Source organism: Manduca sexta, chromosome 3 (assembly GCF_014839805.1).
Source record: "Manduca sexta isolate Smith_Timp_Sample1 chromosome 3, JHU_Msex_v1.0, whole genome shotgun sequence".
NCBI classification, from domain to species: Eukaryota; Metazoa; Arthropoda; class Insecta; order Lepidoptera; family Sphingidae; genus Manduca; species Manduca sexta.
In genome coordinates, this window is record NC_051117.1 from 6,634,461 (window position 1) to 6,651,836 (window position 17,376).

General features: G+C 37.8%; 1 protein-coding gene across 3 annotated transcripts in view; it reads right to left on the bottom strand.

The window, feature by feature from the left end:
• LOC115453223 (rho GTPase-activating protein 190) overlaps positions 1–17,376 on the bottom strand; it is a 43,226-nt gene that overhangs the window by 13,140 nt on the left and 12,710 nt on the right. For all 3 annotated transcript variants that reach the window (XM_037439128.1, XM_037439121.1, XM_037439136.1), the window contains 20 exons: positions 17,227–17,314; positions 16,316–16,443; positions 15,693–15,855; positions 14,810–14,919; positions 13,941–14,127; positions 13,004–13,119; positions 12,224–12,373; positions 11,814–11,916; positions 9,690–9,849; positions 9,062–9,168; positions 8,683–8,777; positions 7,484–7,639; positions 6,808–6,952; positions 5,893–5,999; positions 5,078–5,262; positions 3,213–3,423; positions 2,822–2,940; positions 2,243–2,320; positions 798–937; positions 400–495 (listed from right to left, as the gene is read on the bottom strand). In XM_037439128.1, the coding sequence (XP_037295025.1) occupies positions 400–495; positions 798–937; positions 2,243–2,320; positions 2,822–2,940; positions 3,213–3,423; positions 5,078–5,262; positions 5,893–5,999; positions 6,808–6,952; positions 7,484–7,639; positions 8,683–8,777; positions 9,062–9,168; positions 9,690–9,849; positions 11,814–11,916; positions 12,224–12,373; positions 13,004–13,119; positions 13,941–14,127; positions 14,810–14,919; positions 15,693–15,855; positions 16,316–16,443; positions 17,227–17,314 (2,644 nt within the window). The remainder of the gene's footprint in view (positions 1–399; positions 496–797; positions 938–2,242; positions 2,321–2,821; positions 2,941–3,212; positions 3,424–5,077; positions 5,263–5,892; positions 6,000–6,807; positions 6,953–7,483; positions 7,640–8,682; positions 8,778–9,061; positions 9,169–9,689; positions 9,850–11,813; positions 11,917–12,223; positions 12,374–13,003; positions 13,120–13,940; positions 14,128–14,809; positions 14,920–15,692; positions 15,856–16,315; positions 16,444–17,226; positions 17,315–17,376) is intronic.

Consider the following 17,376-nt stretch of genomic DNA (forward strand, 5'->3'; position numbering starts at 1 on the left):
TCTACGCACTGCGAAGGCTGCCATGCCGTCAGCACTGAGAAACAGACTTGTTATCACAGCTACTCCGTGCTTAAATAAAAACATTTATGAATACGGGCGTTTCACTTTAGAGCATAAATCGACGGCTGCAAAGTGAAAAAAGTTAACTACAATTTTGAGATTTTTTTATTATTGCGGTAACTAACTAAAAAATAAATATACATGTAGATGTCATATGAAATAATGAAGCGGTAATGAAAATTTCAACAAATTTAGTTTAAAATAAACAAAATGAGGGCATTTTTTCTTATTATACGCTCTCCTGAAAACTAGCTGTTTTGTATATAACTCTTTTTACTTTGCACCCGTCGAAATGTTATAAGTATTATGTAGTATTGTCCTTATTATTGTAAACATTACCTTTCTATCTCTGGAGTGTGGCGGCGGTCCGATGGTGATGTGTTGGAGCGCGTCGCTCACCATCGTGTAGTTGTTCATGTCGAGTTTGCCAGGTTGCTACAAATATTTATAGCTTTTAACTATCTACTGATATTATAGATCTTGTTTGACAGAATGATTTATTAAATTTAACATAATATTAAATTGTAATGTTGAATAGATTTTTATCAGTATGTCAGAAAGAATTAACATGAAAAAAATCATATCACAAATTACCATAAACCAAAAGTAGAAACGCAGATAAAAAAAGGAGAAAAAGAAAAACAAGATATATTACTAATACTAGCTATAATTATGGCGATTGAATAAAAATACATGTGAGCAATCAACGAGAAATCTGATTTGTTTAGTGCGTTTACCTTGAGCGTCTGCGAGTGCCTGGGCCGGTGGTGGTGCGGGTGCGGCCGCGCGCGGCCCGTCGTGAACGCGCGCGCTGCGTACGCGCCGCCCGCGCCGCCCGCCCCGCCCGCCCCGCCCGCCGGCCAGGCGCAACCGCCGTCTAAACAGACATATCATAGTTACTTACAATGCAATCAAAGAAATACTATGTAGGGTATTTGGAATAAAAACTCAGAAAGCTCTATACTACTTATTCAATGTACTGAAATAAAATATTGCTACAAAAATATATAAGGGTGTATTACGTGTGAGTGTTGTCATGCATATTGTGTGCTTTTGAGTGACTGTCTTTTTGTTCTTCTTGCCTATTGAACTTTAAAATTGTCTACGTAATAAGCCCTACCTTTATCGAGATCATAAATTTTAATTAGCTATTCGTATATAATATATTTTTGCCTTAAAATAAAAACCATAATATCTGAACTATTATAAAAAATTCCATGTAAAATTCGCTATAATAAAAAAATATTATAAAAAAATCTACCACAAACTTACCCCGAAAACGACACAAATCATACAAACAAATAAAAAAGTATAATTTCATGCAAAACAATCATTCCTTAATCGGTACCACGTGACGCATCTACTCTACAAACAAAACTGTACCCTTATACTCGACAATAATGTCTAAAATACGTCGGCATGCAATCACCTGACTCGTGTGTGCTCAGGGAATCCTCCGAACAGTTGAGATCCGCTGCGTTATAACAGTTCCTTTTAGTATATTTTTTATACAAATTTATTTGCCATCATTTTCTTCGTAATTTTTAAAAAAGGATTGGATACGCTTTCGTGAACGAAATTAATTTGTTTTTGACTAATAAGAACACATACAAGAATTATTTTTTTTAAGACAGGCAACAATTACTATACCTGTATCAACAAATTAATCCCAAAATGACTAAAAATACACTTGATTGTCTATTTACATCCCTTAAAAATATAGATAGTATTTGATGGAATGAAGACGGATATTTACAATATTAAAAGGAAAGGAAATAAAACTATACATATAACAATTTCAATGAACAAACAAAATTATGTAATTAACAAATCATCACACAAAATCGACAACACAATGTTCGATAGAGTCAAAGTCTAGACGACTTACACATGAATTAATCACATATTTATCAATATCAACTTACATAAAAATACCCTATCGATTGGCCGATATAAAATATTAACGATTCTAAGGCTAATTTTTAGAATAGAAGTATATTAAAATTAAACTATTTTTCATATTTAATAGCGGTTTTTATATTTTAATTTTCTCCCCGAAAAATGATAAAATACGGGAAAAAATTCAAATACAAAAACCGCGATAAAGTCCGAAAATAGTTTAATTTCAATGTCTAACATTCACGTACATGAAATCATTATGGAAAGTAGTTATTAGACTCACGTGACAAATCGGCATGCATCCTGTGGTCGGGCGGCGCCGGCTCTGGCGGCGTGCTCGGCGGCGGGTACACGCTGAACCCTGCGAACCAAATTGTATCAACATTGAAAATATATCGATAGTCTGTTAACAACATTATTCGAATCCTACAAACGGAACCATATACTATGCTGTACAATAAAAGGATTGCTCCTATGTAAACTATCATGAAAAAATGCAATATTCACTTTTTTAACGCTTCGTTATGTAAGTACTGTTTACTACTAACAGCCATTTAAAAAAGTTAATAAATGATTAGTTAATGAAGTGTTTTTTCGTTTATTAACTTTTGAATTAAATGGGTTTGGTAATAACAGTGCGTAGATAACGAAACGCTTAAATGTGTATGTCGAATTTTTTCCAGATACGATTGTTTACTTAGGAGCCATCGAAATATCGATATTTTGGTGACAAATATATTTGTAAGGATATAACGATATTTTAGTGTATTACTTGATATCGATATGTCAGCGGAGATATGAAATTTCAGTTAGTCGCATTATCAATGATTTTATACAAAAACATAATAATTTGTAACATTACCTTTCAAAAATCCTCTATTCTTAGAATTGTTTAGTGTGTCGCTGTACTCCGAATCGATGTCAGCTCGAGAGTCAGGGCCGATCAGCAGATCCAAAGAATTCGTTAGCTTATGATCTCTCCTGAGAAGAAAATAAATATGTAGATAAAAAGTTCATTTTATTTTGAATAAAAAAATGTATATACTAAAAATGTTTATATGTGATTTTAATAGCTATGTTCTTTATGTATAACCATTAGATGGATTGAAAAGTTTATTTTTTATGTATTGTAGATACATCGATCTATGCACCATTTTAAATAGCTTTACTGGATTTCGCCGATAATTTTTGAACAATCATATTTTTATATTTCTTCCACGTTCACTTAAGCGAGTAATACGCAATGTACTGACATGTTGTTGAGCCTGTAGGAGTGGTCGCGGGGCGGCGGCTGCGGGCGCGCGGCGGCCACGTCGGGCAGGTTGTGCGCGGCGTGCGGCGCGTGCGGCGCGTGCGCGTGCAGCGCGTGCAGCGCGCGCGCGTGCGGCGCCTCCATGCGGAACGCGCGCTCTATCTCGCCCTTGCGCTCCCACACCTCCTTGAAGAACGGCGTGTAGAACGCCGCTGGAAACATATTGCAGCTCTTATTATGTTATCCATAAGGTGCATTTTAGAAAGGCAAAAAGAGCAACAGTATCCGCTGTAACTATATGAGACACATTCTTAGGACACAGTTTTTAGTATTTGGTGTTACTAGCCACTAAACATAAAATTTAATTTCAATCGCATCAACGAAAATATCGATATTTACCTTACGAGTATAATAACAATTGTTAACTTTAGCTGCAAACTACTCTCTTAATTCGAATTGTCGACCTAACTCATAAATATATAATTATTTGACTACTAGCTTTTGCCCGCGGCTCCGCCCGCGTTATAAAGTTTTTTAGGCTAAAGTTTTCCGTTATAAAAGTAGTAGTTTCCCGGGAACCTCTCAAACTGTCTCCATACCAAATTTCATCTTAATACGTTGGGTAGTTTTTGAGTTTAACACGTTCAGGCAGACAGATGCAGCGGGGGACTTTTGTTTTATAATATATTTTTTAGAACTTTTTAAGAGGAATAATCCCGTCATACATCATTATTGCATAACTTTAACCGTTTACGCAGCGCACGCAACGGAAGCTCTCAAAACTAATAATTTTTCCCCGTTTTTGCAACATGTTTCATTACTGCTCCGCTCCGATTGGTCATAGCGTGATGATATATAGCCTATAGCACTCCAGGAACAAAGGGCTATCCAACACAAAAATATTTTTCAGTTCAAACACGGTAGTTCCTGAGATTAGCCATTACTGCTCCGCTCCTATTAGTCATAGCGTGATGATATATAGCCTATAGCACTCCAGGAACAAAGCGCTATCCAACACAAAAATATTTTTTTCAGTTCGATCTGATAGTTCCTGAGATTAGCCATTACTGCTCCGCTGCTATTGGTCATAGCGTGATGATATATACCCCATAGTACTCCACGAACAAAGAACTATCCAACACAAAACTATTTTTTCAGTTTGAACCGGTAGTTCCTGAGATTTGCCATTACTGCTCCGCTCCTATTGGTCATAGCGTGATGATATATAGCCTATAGCACTACACTAATAAAGAGCTATCCAACATAAAAAGAATTTTTCAGTTCGAACCGGTAGTTCCTGAGATTAGTCATTACTGCTCCGCTCCTATTGGTCATAGCGTGATGATATATAGCCTATAGCACTCCACGAACAAAGGGCTATCCAACACAAAAAGAATTTTTCAGTTTGGACCGGTAGTTCCTGAGATTAGCCATTACTGCCCCGCTCCTATTGGGTATAGCGTGATGATATATAGCCTATAGCACTCCACGAACAAAGGGCTATCCAACGCAAAAAGAATTTTTCAATTTGGACTGGTAGTTCCTGAGATTAGCGCGTTCAAACAAACAAACAAACAAACAAACAAACAAACTCTTCAGCTTTATATAATAGTATATATAGATTAAATGTTCTATCCCTATCATCCTTACACTAAACACATAAGAGACAAAAAAGACAAACACATCTAAACCTTAAAATTACAAACATTTACATAAGTATTTACTTGACGTAAAAAAGCGATGTGATTTTATAGTCTCTTTTTGTTTTTTATTTGCTATTCTTACCCGACATTGGCAACATTACCAATAAACGGTGACAGCCATAATATAAAAGAAGATGAAAACACATAACAGCCAGTAACTCACACTTAGTCTCAGGCCTGTCGGAGTACGTGGCGAAGTGTGCGCCGAGTCGGTCGGCGGTGGCGTTGCCCTCGGTGAGGAGCGCGTGGCCCACGTCGGTGCCGAAGAACGCGGTCGCCGCGGAGCCTCCACCCTCCGTCACCGCAACCATCTGGATCGGCAGGTTCGGTATGTTCATCGAGAACGCGCTGTGGACAAGAGATGTGTTGTGAAGTTGCTGATGACTGTAATCATTTATTGGTAGTCGTGCTGAGAGAATAAAAAAGTCGTGTGTTAACTATTGGTGACAAATTTAGTAAGTCGTGTGTTACCAATATGAGCTCATTTATCTATATCAATATTATAAAGAGGAAAAGTTTGTTTGTTTGTTGGTTTTGTAGGGGCTTATCTCTGAAACACTAAACCGATTTTGAAAATTACTAATAGAAAGCTGCATTACTCCTGAGTGTCACAGGCTCCTTTTTACCGAAGTAAAATATTTATCTCGGAAAAACTAATTCACACGGATGGAGCCGCGGGAAAAGTTACTCGATAATTAATTATACATTTTATAGATTGATAGGCTCACTGCGAGGTTCCTGAATATCTTAGATGGAAATATAGAAACCGAGACATATATTTTGTAGAAAAGGAAATAATCGAAGCTTTGAAATCAACAAACATCGTCAACATGTAGTGAACATTTTGAGTACATTTCAAATATTTCCACATTCATTTATGAGTTTTATTACATTCATAAGACCCGTCGTTCTTTTAAAGTTACTCAGACTTTCTTATTTATTCTATGGAGTTTAATATTTACAGTCAATTGAACTCACTTCAATGTCGCCAAACTGGCTTTCCTCTTAGCGGAGTAAATCAGAATGAAGCCGTGGATCAACTCCTCCCTGAACTGAGTAGCACCGTGGAAACTCGATATTATCACCTGGAACGAGAGATTTTAATTAACTATAAAAAATGATTTCCCTTAAGGCGATACCTCAAGGTCCATTTTCATACATTTTGTTTCACCTTTAATCTGGGTAACTAAACAAGTATTGGCAAGTAAAGAATTTAAATTCACGTCTAGTTAGTGATTAGTTCTCGCAGTTGAAAGAAAAACGTAAAAATAATTAATAATCATGGACATTTCTGCCTTTAAAATTTCGTCATATTAAATTTTAAAGACCGAAATATCCATGATTATTAATTATTTTTACGTTTTTCTTTCAACTGCGAGAACTAATCACTAACTAGACGTGAATTTAAATTCTTTACTTGCCAATACTTGTTTAGTTACCCAGATTAAAGGTGAAACAAAATGTATGAAAATGGACCTTGAGGTATCGCCTTAAGAATTCTAAAACTGACTTCACACATTTTATAAAAGAGACGTAACATTATTAAAAAAATCAACGAGATACTACATGGTGTAATTAGGGAGACTTAAGTAATTGGATTATTGGGGAATTTGGGAGGAGGAATCTCCCAACACCACAACATCCTCTGCAGTCGATTTTGTGTAACATCAAACAAATGTGGTAGACAATTTTATCATAGAGAATTTACAATAAATCCTTATGCATTGGTTATATTTGTGCTGAAATAATTTTCGAAAACAATAAAAGTTTTAAAAACTAAACCTACCATTTTCTATTACGAGTGTTATGGATCACCGGTGATTATTGAAATTATTTTTCAGGCAATCAAAAATCATATTTTTATTAGTAGTGTTAGGATCACCGGTGACTCACCTCGACCTTCCGCTTGGAGTCGCCGAGGAAGGTCTCGATGACGATGGATCTATCGCCAGTGAGAAAACAGTTCCGGTGAAGCAACAGAGGGCTCAGCACTCTCTCCGGCGAATACGGATCGTCGCAGAACATGCACACCATTATTCTGTGAATAGAAACGAGAATTAGGCAATCGATTACAATAATTTACGAGAACAATGTAAACTACATATTCTAGTAAGAAGTTTTATAGCAAAATAGACCAATATCTACTAAAGAATCGATAATCGATTTCACATTTTATCGATACAAAACATCGATAACAGTACGCTTATGACAACAAAATGTAAAAGTAAATTAAAAGGGAATGCGAGTGGCTCGGTCATGAGAGCCGAACAAAATTATATCAGGTTGACTCAGTAGCAGCTCAGTCTGGAATTTGTGCCCTATATGGCATTAGGCTCGCCCCCTATCACACGGCAGAAAGTGGGTGCACCAGTTCCAACACTGCCTACCTCTTCGAGGATTATAGGCGTATATGAGTGAGCACTATTAAGCTACTGTAAAAAAAAAATCCTAAACGTTAACTGACATACAAATACTAAACCCAATTCTTTATTATTCGCACTAGGGGTACAGACCAAACTGTATTATATTGAGGTAAAATCAGTTGCGCAGATACAACTTATCAACTGACCGTATGTCGGAGTCGAAGCAGACGATGACGTCCCGGTAGAGATGCGCGTAGCTGGCCTTGTCGCGGTTGGCGCGCACGAGCTCCTGCACCGCGTCCGCCGTCAGCGCCTCCGTGCCCAGCTCCGTCACCGACGCCTCCATGTACGAGCAGTGCAGGCTGGCACACATACAACTTATCAACATCTAAGTATTTTAAGTTTAATTGGCGATTAAAACGTATGAAAGAAATTCCTCGTATAATTTAAAAAAAAATAATTATGTAATTTTTTTTTTTTAATTTTACGTGCACCTGATGGTATGTGCAGTAGTGTCCAATAAAATGTCGACGGACTAGAGATGATTTCCCCTTCGACAGTCAACACATTAATATCGGCCTGTTGGAATCGGATATACACAGACGGATCCCGGAACGCGACACACTTCGTTCGCCATTATGGCTGGTTTTAACACATTGTGTACGGTGGTCGCTATCCGGGCCGATATAAAGTGTATCACACCAACAACAACAATAAATACAGGATGTGCCCGCGATATTGTTATTTTTGCTTTTTATATTTCATCATTCTGTGTAAGTGATTTATAATCGACTAAAAATCATATAAAATCTAGGATAAAACATTTTTCAAGTATTTTATGTCATACGGCTATTGATTGGCTTCCATTTTTAATATATTTGTAGGTATGATATTATTTGCCAAAGTTGGACAAACAGACGAACATGGCGATATCTATTTCAAAATAGACTTATAACTACTAACACGCAGTATAAAATATGTTTATGAATAAAGATTTTTATTATATTATTATTTATTTATTTATTTATTTATTTATTTATTTATTTATCAATTAAGTATCACAAAAGCTTACAGTGGAAATACACCAAGACGCTTGAGTGAAAAAAAAACAAAAAGAAAAAACAACAAATAGACAAAATAAAACAAAACGAAACAATAAAAATTATCAGGAAAATACAACTACTTACATTCTACATTATGGGAACACCTTATTAAATTTAAGTAAGATGCTTAAATTAAGTAACAAAATGACTTAAAAATAAATACACATTTTTATAAATGGTGTGACTATTATCGACAAATATGTCAATATTAAATATAATGTATTAAATATAAATTATATTTATATTAAATATAAATCAAATATTATGTAACTGTGGTCACTAGAAACTATTATGTTACTTACTTATCGGCTAGATTTTGTCCTTCCTCTTGCAATCTCGTCATTTCTTTCTTATCCATTCCATCGTCTTGTACGAACATTACTACCAGCGGTAATCCCTGCAAAAAAAAAACAACTAATGGAAAACATGACTTAGCCTCATAACAATAGAATTTAAAATTTATAGAGTAAACTAGCTTTTGCTCGCACCTTCGCCAGCGTCAATATTTCCGGGATAAAAGTCCCGTTGTATATTTTCCCGGGATAGAAAGTAGCTCATAATCTTCCCAGGGTCTTAAACTATTTCCATACAAAATTTCATAAAAATCCGTTCAGTAGATTTTGAGAAAATCGATAACATACACAGACAAGGGAACTTTGTTTTATAATACGTATAGATTACTTGAAACGGCAGTTTGTCCTCTTGCTCCAGACTTGAGAGAAGAGTCTTCTCAGCGCATCCTCTGATGTACTCGAATGATTCTTGATCTTGATACACGCAGAAATATCCTGCAATACATACATATAAGCTAACATCACAACACATTATAAAAACTTTAGTATATTTTTGAGGTTTAACATATAAAAAACATGTATTTGATTGATGCAGGATAATTTAAAATATATTTTTAGGCACTCCCTTGAGTAAACAACCTTGAGCATTTGTTCCATATATTTACGGCGCACAAGTTACGGGCGGGAATATAAAAACAATTTTAAGTCTTTTCGATATTATAAAACTATCAAATTGTTCCTTGTTATATTGTCTATGATATGATGCGTATTTTAGGAGATACAAGGAATATAAAGTGTTAGTGGCATTTTCATTATGTATACAATGAAACAATATCCAGATTATAAAATACAACCAAACTAAAAATATGTTTATTTTTTTTTCTATGTGTATTATAAATTTCGATTAAATATCTCAAACTATGATTAGCACGAAGATATCTTGGACGCATTGGCTCAAATAAAATCCGTTGTCAACACACTACCAATTCTCAGTTAATATGTCACACGTATCATACCGTTGGGCGCGAAGTCGTCGCCGGCGTCGGCGTCCGTCGCGAGGTGGTGGTCGCGCACGCGCGTGTCGAGGCGCCACGCCACGCCGCCCGCCGCCACGCGCCGCTCGGCGTCGCAGCCCGCCACCAGCCGCTTGCCGAACTCGCCCGCCACGCCCTCCGCCTGCCACGACAACCGTTACACTTGCACACCACTAGTGTTAACACCAAAAAAATTGTCAACGAAATCGTTGGCGCACTTTACAAGATCCTATATTATAAAATAACTAGCTCTTGCCCGCGGCTCCGCTCGCGTTATAAAGTTTTTCAGGCTAAAATTTTCCGTTATAAAAGTAGTTTCCCGGGAGCCTATGTTCTTCCCAGGGTCCCAAACTGTCTCCATACCAAATTTCATCTTAATACGTTGGGTAGTTTTTGAGTTTAACACGTTGAGGCAGACGGATGCAGCGGACGGACTTTGTTTTATAATATATTTTTAGAACTTTTTAAGAGGAATAATCCCTTCATACATCATTGTTGCATAACTTTAACCGTTTACGTAGCGCACGCAACGGAAGCTCTCAAAACTAATAAATTGTCCCCGTTTTTGCAACATGTTTCATTACTGCTCCGCTCCTATTGGTCATAGCGTGATGATATATAGCCTATATCACTCCACAAAGAAAGGGCTATCCAACACAAAACATTTTTTTCAGTTCAAACTGGTAGTTCCTGAGATTAGCCATTACTGCTCCGCTCCTATTGGTCATAACGTGATGATATATAACTTAGAGCACTCCACAAACAATGGGCTATTCAACACAAAAATAATTTTTCAGTTCGAATCGGTAGTTCCTGAGATTAGCCATTACTGCTCCGCTCCTATTGGGTATAGCGTGATGATATATAGCCTATAGCACTCCACGAACAAAGGGCTATCCAACGCAAAAAGAATTTTTCAGTTTAGCCCGGTAGTTCCTGAGATTAGCCATTACTGCTCCGCTCCTATTGGGTATAGCGTGATGATATATAGCCTATAGCACTCCACGAACAAAGTACTATCCAACGCAAAAAGAATTTTTCAGTTTGGACCGGTAGATGCTGAGATTAGCCATTACTGCTCCGCTCCTATTGGGTATAGCGTGATGATATATAGCCTATAGCACTCCACGAACAAAGGGCTATCCAACGCAAAAAGAATTTTTCAGTTTGGACCGGTAGTTCCTGAGATTAGCGCGTTCAAACAAACAAACAAACAAACAAATTCTTCAGCTTTATATAATAGTATAGAAGTATAGATAATATCAGCCCTGTATTATATACTTGCCCACTGCTGAGCACGGGCCTCCTCTACTACTGAGAGGGATTAGGCCTTAGTCCACCACGCTGGCCTAGTGCGGATTGGTAGACTTCACACAACCTCGAAAATTCCTATAAAGAATATCTCAGACACGCAGGTTTCCTCACGATAATTTGCTTCACCGTTAAAGCAAGCGATAATTCACAAAGAATACAAACATAATTTTTAGAAAAGGTGTGTGCCCTTGCGATTTGAACCCAACAGTCAGTTCCACAACCAACTAGGCTATCGCCGCTCAACAATTTTATTACCAAAAAAAAATATGGGATATCGCTGGCTCACTATTACAAAGTCCAATGTTAATTATGGAAAATAAATAAATATGTTGTTCCTATACCCCTTTTTTTCTTTTAGCGTAAACGATTGTAAAAAGGAGTCTTGGCAGCTGATGTTAAATGTTTATGCAGTTAACATGCTATCCTGTAGCTTACCATCAAAGGAATGGCTGGGAATTCTTTCATCATTCATTTGTATAATAAAATCCACATACACATCACGCATTTATCTCCAAGGGGTATGCAGAGACGCAGCCAGGACACCCACTTTTCGCCAAGTGTGTTCCTTCCCATAATGTGATAGGGGGCGAGCCTATCGCCATATCATACACAAATTCCAGACTCCGGGCTAATACTAAATAAAAAAACGCAAAATATAGCTTTGCCCGACGCAGGAATCGACCCCAGGACCTCAAAGCGCTGCCGTACCGCACATACAGTACCACTACGATACCAAAGCATTCGTCAAATCCGTCGTATATTAATATTTTTTTTTCGATAAATATTACTTACACCCAATATGATGACGTTGATCTGGTTGGAGTCAGTAGTGAGAGCCCACGGCGCGGCCGGGGGTCCCGCGTGACACTGGGACTCGCCGGTAGATGTCAGTGACCTACAAATATGTTTTATTATATACCAAAATCTCAGTAAATCTCATCACTCTTTCAATCTACCACCTCTTTACAACTATGATGATGTTTCCCCATCACTTTATTGTTAACTGATAAGCAGCTGTTAGCAGTCCTTTGAGGGTGACGTTCATGAGCATGAAATATGGTCCATTATTTACCTTTTTTGACAACCAGACAATATATGGGTTTAACTTTACACCATACAATCCAATTAATGGTTGCAATCTTTGCTAAAAATTTACTGCAATCGTTTCATTACAGGAAGAAGCTAGTAGAGTTCAACTGTACCCGACTCTAGTGTTGAGTATGACGGGCAGCGTGGCGTCGAGGCAGTTGGCGGCGGCGGGGCAGTGCTCGCGCATGGGGCAGTGCACGAACCCGAGGTGCTGGAACAGCATCAGCTTGCGGTCCTGCTCCATGCGGTCCAGCATCTTGTACCTGCAGGCGCAACAGGGAATGTTTTTTTTTTTATTGCTTTGAATGACGAGACGAGCTTACCGTTCGACTGATGGTAAGCGATACGACCGCCTATAAATGGTACAAACACAATCTAAGACTTTGAATTACAAAGTATTGTTTGATATTTCATTGCGCTCTGCATTCTGAGACGTGAGATGTTAAGTCCCATTATGTCCAGTAGTTACACTGGCAGTTTACAGTAAAGGTGCATTAGGGGATAGGGACACAAATCAAAATATCTATAGAATATTCATGGTTATAATAGTGATTATATATAATATTGATATTATTAGGGATTTAGGATCACATATGGACACAAATTAGGTGTCAAGTTCTATGCGAATTTTGGAAGGTAAAAGATAATTCGTACCATGTACTAAGTTATCAGATATGATTAGTGTTAAAAATTACTCGGAAATCGACTTTGCAAAGGAAGGTAAATATGAAAAGCTTGTCAAAGCATCATTGCCAAGCCATGAGAAATTTAGATAATTTTCCATAGACCATTAAGTATAATTATTAGTATTTTTTTTTCATATCGACTTTTGCTAAAACCGCCACACATTTTTTTCATGGACTATTTTACTTTGACATCTAAGGATTGTTTACCTAAAATCATCCTGGAGTACGTCAGTAATTTCCTTGATGTCCTCCTGGGTAATGGTGCCGGTCGGCGATATGCTCTTGAAGTGATAGAACAGGTCCGCATGCTCCAAGAGTAGTTCCTGCAATAATTAAACAGTCATTCCATTAACGCTATTCATTTATCGCTTCCTTGGTATATAAGACATAATATGTCATATAACATTTAGGTTTGCTCTGTTTACAGCCTATAAATTAATGATTCAAATCTCAACTTTCAATTCGATACTGAATATGAACCAATTGAAATAAGTCATTTGGAAGCATGTCAACAAAAACATTGCCATGATTGGTCGCTTTTTTTTTTTTTTTTTTTTAGTATTTTTATGCGGTCACGGTAAAGTGATTCCAATGCGCTGGTGATAGTCATACACAAGGTGTTAAAACCCACTATAGTAGCCCGCGAGAGCGTGACGCGTTCCGGGATCAGCTAGTGTATATCCGGCCCCAACACACACAACATACACAACGTCACGCATTTTATCCCCGAAGGGGTATGCAGAGGCGCAACCATGGCACCCACTTTTCGCCAAGTGTGTTCCGTCCCATGATGTGATAGGGGGCGAGCCTATCGCCATATCGGACACAAATTCCAGACTCCGGGCTGATACTGAGCAGAAAAACCCAAATATCACTTTGCCCGACCAGGGATTCGAACCCAGGACCTCAGAGCGTTGCCGTACCGCGCATGCAGTACGTCACCGAGGCAGTCCATACCCAACAGGCCGGCATAATTGTGCCACATTCTATTGGACTCCACTCTACATCCCATTAGGTACAGTAGGGTCATTTTTTTTTGTTTCCCCATCAGTCAACACCATGGGACACCTGCGAACAGTATACTAGCGTCCCATGGTTCAACTCGCAGGGTTCCTTTGGCGTGCACATAACAAAGAGAGTGTACCTGGAAGTTGTGCTTGGCGCGGCGCTGTATGTGGCGCTGGTGCGTGTCGTACACGCGCTGCTGCTGGTCGTCGGAGAGCGCCTCGTAGCACTCGCGGCCCATGAGCAGCACGCGCACCTCGGACAGCTGCTTGCCCGGCGTCACGTACCCCGTCTCCTCCAGCAGCCGCTTGAACTGCTGGCACCATCTGCGGCACAGACTACTTGTGGGCGCTAGGACTTATACCAACATATTAAAAGGTATAGAGGGAGTACTGAAAATTGTTATTCTTGTTTAATGTTGACAATACAGGATTTATTTGGTGTTAAAGCTTAAATTTTGCACTAATATAAAATATTTATCAGTGTCTTAGACTAATACAAACATATTAAAAAGTGTAGAGGGACAGTTGGAGGTGATTTTTTTTACAATTGTTAGTGTTTTGTATAATTTTACAGAGTTTGTTTGATATTTTATGGTAAAATATACAACAACATAATATCTTTCTCAGTATCTTAGTATAGGCATCACAACCTTCCAGGGCAAGGGGGTTTCATATATTTATCCATGGAGTACATGTCCGCATTTTTCACAGAGGCGATCCCATTAATTGACTACAAGTACATACAAAAGTATATACTACTATCGAAGCCAAAAGAAGGGGGCGGGTCAGCTTCCCTCCCTACTTAACCCTGGCGACGCCCATGTATTTTACGATTACAAATGTTTTTATACTTTAATGCCGCTTTAAAATTGTAAATCATTCAGATATTATTGAACATGTTATGGGTTCAAAAGTGATAAAGAAGAAAATAGATAATTATCCTTTTATGTCTAATGGTTAAGAGAAGGTTTTAAAGTAAAACATCATATTTATTTATTCCACTCACTCGTAATTCCTCTGTTCCTCTTGAGCCTCATGCAGAAACGTCTTAAACACCGCCGCCGCCTCATTCGTCTCCAATATCTCGTACGGAATCTTCTGTGACTGACCCAACGTCTAGAACAATATATTATTTACCATGTTAGATATACCTTGTAAACTATCAATGAAATAATTATAATATTATAAGGTAATCTTTAAGGGTCTTAACGAGACGAGCTTGCCGTTCGCCTGATGGTAAGCAATACAACCGCTCATAAACAATAGAAATACCATCCAACACCTTGAATTACAAAGTATTGTTTGGTATTCCACTGCGCTCGCCATCCTGTGACATGAATTTAAGTCTTATTATGTCCAGTAGTTACACTGGCTACAATGTCCTTCAAAGCGGGACACAACAGTGACTACATACTCCTGGTTGGCGGCAGATATAGACGTGGCGGTCGTACCAACTCAAGCGGACACTCACATATGAGAGACCTACCACCAATAGTTTTTTTATAAAATGGCCACAGGAACACGCTGCATGTATTCTTTAAAGGAATTCTTTAAAGGCTGTTTTCAGCAGTGACCTTCGTGCAGCTAATTATGGTCTTGAACATAGCTTACTAATTCTAGAACACAGCCAAGGCGGGCACAGAATATCCTGAATTATGAAAACATCATCAGTCTTACTTATAAAAATTTCGCAAAGCTATGCTTAGTTATAACACAAATTTACTCAATCAGCTGTAAATCAAAATCCGCCATCTTGCCTCTTAATAAGGTTTGAACTAAAAAACCGGTGAAGTTTTTGACAGGTATTTAAGCAATACTTAATTATCTTAACGCTAAAACAAGTTTATAAGTAAAACTGTATGTAAATAGTTTTGTTTTCTGCCACCCACCTGATACCTGGCCCGCTCTCCGACCCTGAGCGTGGTGTCGATGGCCAAAGGGCTGTCCAGCTCTGATCCAGATTCCGAACACGATTCCGTGTTTCGTCCCTCGCTGAAGTACACCGAGAAGTCACGGTGGGAGCGTAGCTGCCGGACCACCATGGGCCAGTCACTGTGGAGAAAGTAATAATTATTTATAACTGGTACACCAACAGCATACACACCGTGTTTTTATAGTCGTTTTGGTAACGAACATTTTCTGGATCAATAACAGAGTTTAAAAAAAAGTACCAATGTAATAAATTATTTTTTTTATAAACATGAAATTTATGTTTACGAATAATAAATGAGAGCTCGTGGTGATGCAACTAACTACTATCACTGCGATCGGTGCCATTCATAACTATGAATAATTGTCGCGACGTTATTGGGTTTTACTTCTCAGTATCAGCCCGGAGTTTGGAATTTGTGCGTGATTTGTCGATAGGCATGCCATCATGGGACAAAAGTTGACTCCAGTTGCTCCACTGCCTACCTCTTCCAGGATAAAAGCGTAATATATGTTTTTTTTTACGACGGATGTAACGGATTCGATAAAATATATATCATTGCAGATATAGTATAGTTCTTACTTCTCCTGCAGATCTTCGGTGGGCAGCTGCAGCCTGGACAACACCTGAGGCAGCTTGGCCAACTGCTTGCGAAGCTTCTTGGCAGACCTCTCCTCCTTCAACCGCCTGATGTGACGACGAAACACAACCTGGACATAGAGATTACATAGTACTTAAGTATCGATTCTTCAAGTTAAGAACTGATAGAATCTTCAAGGTAAATATTTTAACAACCGGCTTATGGACTTCAGAAAGGACGTAGAAAGGTGTGCAAGAGCACGTCGAAAAATAAATAAAATAAACAATTCATTGAATAAATCTGCGAACAATCGACCACAGAAATTTTATTTTGGTAAGGCATAAATACCGGCGCGATTTGAACTTGATTAAAATAATAATATTATGTATAGTATGTAGATGTAGCTGTATCTATAATTGACTATACACTACTAGTTTTTAATTATCAAAAATTAAAAAAGTTTCGTTATCTGCTGACGTTACTGAGCACATATTTGCCAAAAAATTACATAAAAATATCCCTAAAAAGGTAATTTTTGGTCCTGTCACATTAATTTATGATTCTAGTTTTCTAATATCAACTAGTCAATGAATACAACTTGGTAGTATTTACTGTGTCTTATTGTCATTCATTAAATTCATAATTCTGGTTTTCTAATATCCACGACTCTATAATATAGTAATCCCTATGCTCATTTAGTATTCGATAAACGTTAATCTGGGGTATTATCTATATAGTATATTTGACTTACTATGTGTTGTGTCCATAATTTCATGCAGAATTTGTGAAAATTTTAACTCGTCACAGCTTTCTCATTTACATATAATAAAACTACATACGCCTTTTGGTAATTAAAAGCTATTCGTACATGTATTAGAAAAAATATTAAGGTGATAAATCATGTCAAACATACCTGAGTCCCATCATTTCCAAACTGCTGAACGAACTTAATCCATTCCGGGTAGTGGCACAGCCTCTTACTCGCCGCGGACCACATCTCTCTGAGAATAAAATTACATTACTTTAAAAAGGTATTGAAATGAAACTATTTTGCGGATTTTAT